Source organism: Oncorhynchus tshawytscha, unplaced genomic scaffold, assembly GCF_018296145.1.
Source record: "Oncorhynchus tshawytscha isolate Ot180627B unplaced genomic scaffold, Otsh_v2.0 Un_contig_14143_pilon_pilon, whole genome shotgun sequence".
Classification (NCBI taxonomy): Eukaryota; Metazoa; Chordata; class Actinopteri; order Salmoniformes; family Salmonidae; genus Oncorhynchus; species Oncorhynchus tshawytscha.
The window spans coordinates 9,684-18,932 of NW_024607937.1; the positions used below are offsets into that span (position 1 = coordinate 9,684).

Here is a 9,249-nt window from a genome sequence, read left to right on the forward strand (position 1 = left end):
CCCTAACCCGGGCTGGTGGGAGTCATATCATGTATTATATTATCACACTAAGGCTGGTGGGAGTCATATCATGTAGTATATTATCACACTAAGGCTGGTGGGAGTCATATCATGTATTATATTGTCAAACTAAGGCTGGTGGGAGTCATATCATGTAGTATATTATCACACTAAGGCTGGTGGGAGTCATATCATGTAGTATATTATCACACTAAGACTGGTGGGAGTCATATCATGTATTATATTGTCAAACTAAGACTGGTGGGAGTCATATCATGTATTATATTGTCAAACTAAGGCTGGTGGGAGTCATATCATGTATTATATTATCACACTAAGGCTGGTGGGAGTCATATCATGTAGTATATTATCAAACTAAGGCTGGTGGGAGTCATATCATGTATTATATTATCACACTAAGACTGGTGGGAGTCACATGGTGGCCAGTGTTTCTAACCCACTGTGATAAAGAGTTTCACTATCATACAGTATGTCAAGGTATGTTTGTAATCATTAAGGACTAGAGAGTCTTTCAGAAGAAAAATAAACTGAGTGGAGCTAAACAGACAAATTCCTAGAGGAAACCCTGGTTCAGTCTGCTTTCCACCAGACTCTGGGAGATGAATAAACCTTTCAACAGGACAATAACCTAAAACAGAAGACCAAATATACACTGGAGTTGCTTTCCAAGAAGACAGTCAATGTTCCTGAGTGGCCAAGTTACAGTTTTGACTTAAATCTACTTGAAAATCTATGGCAAGACCTGAAAATGGTTGTCTAGCAACGATCAACAACCAATTTGACAAACTTAAAGAATTTTGATAAGAATAATGGTCACGTTGCACAATCTAGGTGTGGAAAGCTCCTAGAGATTTACCAGGAAATACTCACAGCTGTAATCGCAGCCAAATGTGCTTCTACAAAGTATTGACTTAAGAGGTGTGAATACTTATGTAAAATCTATATTATATTTCATTTTCAATACATTTGCAAACATTTCTAAAAATATGGGGTATTTTGTATAAATATAAAAATATATTTACTGTATTTTACATTTAGTCTGTAAATTTCTGCTGTAGTCCAACCTGGTCCCACTTTCTGAAGGCACTGTATGTTAAGATGGATGCTCTAATTGTCAGTCTCCTAAATGACTAAAATGTAAGTGTAATAGTAAATAATGTATTGTGTAACTTGAGTCATTTTTATTGTAAATAAGAATAGAATTCCACGATTAAAGATAATCATGAATGAATTGTGAATAATGATGAGTGAGAAAGTTACAGAGGTATAAATATCATACCCCCCCCCCAAAATGCTAACCTCCCCTATTATTGGTAATGGTGAGAGGTTAGCATGTCTTGGGGGTATGATATAAAATGCTAACCTCCCTATTATTGGTAATGGTGAGAGGTTAGCATGTCTTGGGGGTATGATATAAAATGCTAACCTCCCCTATTATTGGTAATGGTGAGAGGTTAGCATGTCTTGGGGGTATGATATAAAATGCTAACCTTCCCTATTATTGGTAATGGTGAGAGGTTAGCATGTCTTGGGGGTATGATATAAAATGCTAACCTCCACTATTATTGGTAATGGTGAGAGGTTAGCATGTCTTGGGGGTATGATATAAAATGCTAACCTCCACTATTATTGGTAATGGTGAGAGGTTAGCATGTCTTGGGGGTATGATATAAAATGCTAACCTCCCCTATTATTGGTAATGGTGAGAGGTTAGCATGTCTTGGGGGTATGATATAAAATGCTAACCTCCCCTATTATTGGTAATGGTGAGAGGTTAGCATGTCTTGGGGGTATGATATAAAATGCTAACCTTCCCTATTATTGGTAATGGTGAGAGGTTAGCATGTCTTGGGGGTATGATATAAAATGCTAACCTCCCACTATTATTGGTAATGGTGAGAGGTTAGCATGTCTTGGGGGTATGATATAAAATGCTAACCTCCCTATTATTGGTAATGGTGAGAGGTTAGCATGTCTTGGGGGTATGATATAAAATGCTAACCTCCCTATTATTGGTAATGGTGAGAGGTTAGCATGTCTTGGGGGTATGATATAAAATGCTAACCTTCCCTATTATTGGTAATGGTGAGAGGTTAGCATGTCTTGGGGGTATGATATAAAATGCTAACCTCCCTATTATTGGTAATGGTGAGAGGTTAGCATGTCTTGGGGTATGATATAAAATGCTAACCTCCCTATTATTGGTAATGGTGAGAGGTTATGTCTTGTGGGTATGATCCTTTAACTTTCTCACTCAACATTATTTACCATTCATTAAATTAAAGGTGACATTCTGTACAGTCCCCACATATGAAACATTTGATCTCCAATAGAAAACGCTGGCGTGTAGAACCAAATGAAAAGTTGTTGCTTCACTGTCAAAAATAAATACGTATGGGAGTGTACGTGAGATAAGAAAAGACAGTATGTCATGTCACAGCCTTTAATAGTGACAGGTCACAATGGTACAGTAAGGGTGTGGCGTCATTGTAAACATCGTTGATATTAAGCATCTCAATCATATCACGTGAAAGGGAAGGAGTTCCCATAGCTTGTTTGGTGACCCGTTATTCTACTCACAGAACCAAGGTCACATCCATAGCCCAGCATTTTCATGTCTGTATTTATTCAAATGGAATACAACTGGAGAGTAACTTCAAAAGATACTCATAGCATCTCTGAATCTTTGTGACATTCCTCCTCCAGACCTGATTGGGTGTTAGAAGGCTCCATTACAGCTGCTTCCCTTTGTCACGTTTCCTGTTAGGACCGGCCTGAATCCCAGACGATAAATCTTCCTGAGTTAAAGAGTTACAACGGTCAACAGAATCATCTTAAATGGGATTTTCTTACATTTGCTTGTCTTTATTAATATTGCAGGTCTTCCGGTGTGACCATGCTGAATAAGAGGTTAGACACCACAGTGTATTTCACAACAGGAGGATTTCAAACCAAACCAAATAGAAGGGAAGTTGTACCCTCTAAATAATCACACTCTCTATCCACCACATTTACATGTGTACTACATTTAGTGTGTATACTTTATACGCTTTATACATTAGGTGAAGTAGTCAAATCAAGGGCAGGTATTTATGACATAAGCTACTGAAAGAATGTTCATGCTAGTGTTGAAGAGCAGCATGATTGAAGTTGGGCTGAATGCTGCACCTGTTGAGACAGGTCTGAGGGTGTTGGGGCTGGGTCTTGTTCTGCCCATGTTGAGGCTGGGCCTGGTTCTCCCCATGTTGAGGCTGGGCTGGGTGTGTTGATGTTGGGCCCAGTGCTGCCCCTGTTGTGGCTGGGCTCGGGGTTGTTGATGTTGGGCCAAATGCTACCCCTTTCGAGGCAGGTGTGTGAGGGTTGAGGCTGGGCTGGGGGTTTTGAGACTGGGCCTGGTACTACCCCTGTTGAGGCTGGGCTGGGGGTTTTGAGGCTGGGCCTGGTACTACCCCTGTTGAGACAGGTCTGAGTGTTTGGAGGCTGGTCCAGGTGCTGCCCCTGTTTAGGCTGGGGCTGATGCTGGTGGCCCTGTTAGGCCCTGTGTGCTGGGGCCTCCCGCTCTATTGCCCTGTAGGGTGAAAGGAACCGTACACATAAATAGCAACACAAGAATATAGATGGTGAGAGTAAGCAGTACCTGAACATATAGAAGAGCATGTAGGCACTCCGGGCTCTGGTCCTCAGCACAGTGGCTTCATTGGACATTGACACCTGGCTGTCGTTACAGCAGAACCAGTTCCCACTGGCATGCAATATGTCACTAATGTAGTGCCCTGTAGAACAAGGAAGACAGACTAGAGGTCAAGGGTCAGGCTATTGTGGGTAATAGAGTGTTTTGTAACAGTTAAACAGGTCATTTGGGAGGTATTTTATCTGTTACATGTGTCAAGTTTTGAAATCAGAGATAAACAAATACACATGGCATATAATTAGGCATGCCTCTCCATTCTTTTCAATTAAATTGAGCAAACTCTAAACATATTGCAGTGCTTGTTGGGATGACACTTCACTCTGAAGCCTGCAGCCTTGCTAGCTTGGTCGAAATGGCTGTTGGAGGGTCTAATTATCCCCTACCCCAGGGTTCCCCAAATGGCGCCCCTGCGGGACAAAGTTGGCCCAAGGGTGATTTTATTTGGCCCCCTATGTTTTCTGACCAAACAAAACATAATTGTTAAAAGACTGTAAAAACACCAGCAAATCAGCTCCAAGGGATTTTCCTTTTTGAAATCTGTTTCAAAGTATTCCCACGCACAATAAAGAGACATATGTGGTTGTACACAAATGTAAGCAAGGTTTGAAATGAGTCAAATATTATATCTGTTTGGCCTTCCTACAGTATATTTGCAGTCTACAAATGATTTGTAATTTTGTTCCACACCCCTTCCCATCTGGCTAAGAAAAAAACTGGACCCGAGGCTGAATGTAGTTGATGATCCCTGGCCTTCACCCTCGATAATTTTCACTCCCTCAACTTTGGGATACTTGTGTATACGGCAGAGGCACACGTGAACATGCAAGTTGAGATCCAAGGAGAAGGGAGTGATTTGGAATTCAGCTGATGTCATATGTATTGTGCATCTGCATGTGTGTGTTTGATGGTATTTAATTACCGGAGTTTGCGGAGCCTCCCAAATGAGAGACTACACCAGTCAGCTGGTAGTAACCATTCACTGACTGTACTGGCTTCTGCTTCTGTAAGAAAACACATGTGATCATAGGATTCTCATTTCCTCTACAGTCCACCACACTGTCTACAGTCTACTACAGTACTAGTCTACTACAGGTCTACTACATCGTGTACTCCTCATAACTATCTCAGTTTTCTGTCATAAATTATTTTTCACTGGTTCTCTCTCTCTCTCTCTCTCTCTCTCTCTCTCTCTCACCACTGAGGCAGTCAGCAACACTTTCCCTGGTTCCTGCTCATTTGAATCTGAGGGGTCAAATATACATATCAAGAGCTGTGAAAATGTGGTCACTTGTCTGAATTGCTCTGGTCTAAAACAGCTCCCATACATCACTAAAGATATCTGAGAAACATTTTAAATTGCAGCTTCCAGCTTCTCTGTCAGCAGGACCGTTTTGGGAGTGGGTGGTTTGTGTGGTGTTGGAGCAAGAATAGTGTTATGGTGCCATGAGCCTACCTGAACAGCAGAGGGCGCTGTCTTTGGCCTCTCCAGGTGGGCTGGAGACTTGGCTGGCGAGGGTCTGGGGGATGGACCCCTGGATGCTGGGGGCCTGGTTGGTGAGGGCCTGTGGGCTGGCACTGTGCAGGTGTGGCACCATGTCCCCACAGAGGGTGGAGAGCCTCAGCTCCGAAGGAAACAAAAGAGGAGCCTCCAGCTTCTCCAACCCCCAGGTCCTCCAAACCTCTTCAGATGCAGAACCAGCACACTGCCCAGAAACAGAGAGGAAGAGAGATGAACAGACAGACAATGAAACCAGTCAACAAAGTAACAGATGAGTGAAATTTGTTTGGTGGTGCTCACCTCTAAGTCCTACAACCTGCTCAGGAAGGTAACTACTCCTAAAGACTCAGGACATTAAACACTGCTAGTACTATGAGAGGTTATAAAGGGACAACTCACAGAGGCAGTGAGTGGAACTGCTCCACCTTTGAGGCGTGGAGGCCTTTACAGCCCTCACATGTGAATTCAACCTTTTCACTCTGGTTAGAAACAAAAGCATTACATAATGAATGATACCACTACAATAATAAGATAGCGTATTCTGAGGCAGTGGGCAGCTTGCCCTGGGTGTTAGTCTCTACATGCAGGGCTGAGCCCTAAGTGCTGACTTTGAAAGTGAGTGTTAGGCTGCTCAGCAAGGTGCGCTCAGGGCTGAAGTCCAATGAGAGGTGGTTGTAGTCCTCTCTGGTAGACGACTCGCGCCCACAGCTTCAGAAGCAGGACAAAGAGAAGAAAAATGCATCAAGTCTGTTTCTGTTTTAGGTCTCTACAATGTTTCTGTTATGCCATGTGTTCTGTAATATTAATATATACTGTATATATATATATATATATAGAAAGATCATGTTCTCAGTAGATACATTACAACCAATGGGAGCTCTTACCTGGTACATGTGCGCACCGACACAAGTTGGAACTCCAGCTGGGAAACAGGGCAGGTAAAGTTCATCCCGAGTGTCTTCAGAATCATGCCCTCCTCCTTCAGCAGGCACAGCATATTGACAAGTAACTCATGTGCATCCTATGATGAGGAAGAGAAAGAAACACACCAAGATAAAAGCAAATTAAAAAGAGAAAATGAACCCTTGCAAGAAGAGCACTCGTACACAAGAGAGTAGTGCCTCAGTTACCTGTTGCGTGTCCCCCAGATACTTCAAATCGTATCCCGACAAGGAGTACTTGACCTTCCACATGAGGTCTGCTTTTGAGGCCTGGTTTGCCACACTGTCAGGTAAACCCGAACGGTGCACATCAAACAGACACCTGTAGGGGAGACAGAGAGTAAGTTAGCAGCTGACTGGATGGTGTCAACCTACTGGTTTACGCCTGAAGAGGCAGATGAGTAAATACAAATATGTTTTATCTAGTGGCACCCCATCATTAGAATTTTTTCATTCGATTTGATGCAATTTCACCTTTGAGGACGGACAATGAAGCCAAACAACAAAAATGTGTTGTTTATTCTCCTAAGACATTTGGTTTGGATACTGCTCTCAATTCCAGAGCATTTTAAAAAACAACCAAATTTCCCACGGTAAGGTGGAATGTTCAGTCAATGAGCATTATGGGTCATGTAGTCATTCTACACTTTCCAAATTGGCCTACAAAATGCCTACATCATAATCAGTGTGTCATTGTTGTTCCTCTTGGTTATGAAGATCCAAAAACAAAAAGAAACTGGAAAATAAACCATAAATACAATACACAGCAAAATATGAAGTGGTTAAGGTTAGGAAAAGGGTTAGGATTAGTGAAAGTGCTATCATAACCTGCTACGACAATCCCTTTCTGTAGAAGTGGCGTGAAAAGGATGTCCCTTCTTTAATTTATGACCACAATTAATGGGTGTGTGGGGTGAGTGTCTGCTTTTGAGCCTTCCCTTACCTGAGCAGGTTGGAGAAGGGGGAGGAGCTCCAGAGTTGTTCCTGGTGCAGGATTTCCTTTGAGAAGGACGGCAGGACCAGGAGGCACTGCAGGGTGGCGTTAAGGAAGCAAGTGTTGCCAATGTTAGGCAACCTGTGAAGAAGAAGCAGCCATAAGTACACATAGAGATTAATCATAACCTTCATATCTCTATAAAGTGATGATAATGGCAGGGGATAAGGGATACATTATATTTAACACAAAGAAGTGGATGTCCTTTAGACCAAGATTGACATAATTCATGGGTTTATAAATATCTAATAAAACGGACATGCTCGATAGTAAGCCTTATCCCCATAGTATATCAGACACTGATCTCTAAACAATAAAGAACTTATATTCAATGCATTTGCAGTGTGTTGTGGTTTACCCAAGAAGTTCCATGTTGACCAGTGCCACCTGTTCTCCTCTGGCCCCCTGGGTCTCTTCTGACCCTCTGGTGGCTGAGCTGGTCCTGGGAAGAGTCATGCTTCTGGTGGCTGAGCTGGCCCTGGGAAGAGTCATGCTTCTGGTGGCTGAGACTGGTCTCTGGGGCCTTGGACTAGAGTGGTCCTGAAGAGACAGAGGTCTGGAGGAAGGAGAGAAACAGGTCTTACGCCTCCAACACAGAGATATTATCACTCTACACAGTCTCTCTTTTAAATACTGTACTGTACTATAAACACAGCTGAGTACTGCTGTCTTAATCAATGCAGTGTACCAAGTAGACCAGGCCAATAGGTTAGTACTCTCTTTATCCACTAGATGTAGACAGAAGAGGCTAAAACTACAGTTTCAGGAAAATAACTTTCTGGGACTGTGTTTATCAAGTGTCTCAGAGTAGGAGTCTGATCTAGGACCAGTTTTGCATTTTAGATCATAGATCAATGAATCAGATTATTATGGACAGAGAGGACCTGATCCTAGATTAGCACTCATACTGTTGATTAACACTGGCCCTGGTCTGGTAGCACTAAACCCAACTCTCCAAAGAGACTCTAGGATGGCACTGTACTTTATGTCTGGATTACCTGACTGTTGTGCCCTCCTGACTGGTGTCTCCATGACGGTCCAGAGGGTTGGTAGGAGAGGGAGAACTAGGGTGGGACACCACTGGAGAGGATTTCACTGGGGAAGGGTTTTGGCAGGTGACCGGGGTACAGAGGGTTGTTTAGCAGGAGAGCAAGGCTGAGAGGAACATTTAACAGGAGAGGGAGGTGGATGGAGGGAGGAGAGTTGGTCAGAGGGTGAGGGGTCAGAGGTAGCGGAGCCATTCCGTTCAGAACAGTCAGATGGAATTGGAGAGGGGGATGAAGTGCCCCTCTCCTTCTTCTTTCTTGTCTTCTGCTCCACATCAACTGAATTTGCCTTCTGACATTTTTTCTGTTGACAAGAAAATGTGATAGTGCTAAATACTTTTCCCCAGATCCCCAGCCAATGGAAGAGGGGGTCATAAGAGTAGGAAGAGGTTGGCCTAAATGGAGAATCATAGGTATCTATCCTAAACCTCAAATAACACAGTATAGACAGGTTACATTGAGTGACATTTGCAATAGCCGAACTTCATGTACATTTCATGTACACTTTTTACGTATTCGTCAATCAGAATGTCATTTTACTTTTATTCTTCCCACTAGGTTTAAGAGAAAAATACTACTCCAGAATTATAGTAGTTGTTAATTGATTAAATGACCTGATTTCATACCTTTTTGCACCAGCAGAAACAAGCCATGTCAATAACCAATGAAGACTGATACATTTCCACATTAACCCATTGTTCAAATTGGCTTTAAGACCATTGTGATGTCATCGGTCATGTATGACACCACCATCTGGCAACCCAATCGATAACATTTTGTTCAATGAACAAGTATGTTTTATTGAAGAGCAAAGTTATGCAGTATACATACAATATTGTAGATAATATGCTCCATTGTATTCTTGTTTCTTTTTACATCCATTTTTTGTATGTTTCATTAAACGTAGGACCACAATAAAGGCATTTTAAGTGCCTTCATCTTCATCTTCCTAGTTTTTTGATAGCTTCCATGTTGTTTTTGGTTTGGTCATCGGTTTATTTAAATACTAAATGTTTTTCTCTTATTCACCAGCAGATGGACAAAGGGTTGGTTTAAGA

General features: G+C 42.3%; 2 protein-coding genes across 2 annotated transcripts; both read right to left on the reverse strand.

The window, feature by feature from the left end:
- Nucleotides 1-3,206: 3,206 nt before the first annotated feature.
- On the reverse strand, nt 3,207-4,858 carry LOC121843125 (ubiquitin carboxyl-terminal hydrolase 8-like). The gene is made up of 3 exons (XM_042312738.1): nt 4,632-4,858; nt 3,659-3,794; nt 3,207-3,589 (listed from the first exon to the last, which is right to left on the reverse strand). Exons 1-3 carry the CDS (start codon nt 4,735-4,737, stop codon nt 3,553-3,555), a joined length of 279 nt encoding a protein of 92 aa, XP_042168672.1. The 5' UTR covers nt 4,738-4,858; the 3' UTR covers nt 3,207-3,552.
- A 2-nt stretch (nt 4,859-4,860) lies between these two features.
- LOC121843124 (ubiquitin carboxyl-terminal hydrolase 37-like) lies at nt 4,861-8,249 on the reverse strand. Its single transcript, XM_042312737.1, has 8 exons — nt 8,144-8,249; nt 7,504-7,701; nt 7,095-7,226; nt 6,341-6,473; nt 6,095-6,231; nt 5,819-5,918; nt 5,610-5,689; nt 4,861-5,415 (listed from the first exon to the last, which is right to left on the reverse strand). The coding sequence occupies exons 2-8, from the start codon at nt 7,635-7,637 to the stop codon at nt 5,331-5,333; spliced, it is 801 nt and encodes a 266-aa protein (XP_042168671.1). The 5' UTR covers nt 7,638-7,701; nt 8,144-8,249; the 3' UTR covers nt 4,861-5,330.
- Between the last annotated feature and the right edge of the window lie 1,000 nt (nt 8,250-9,249).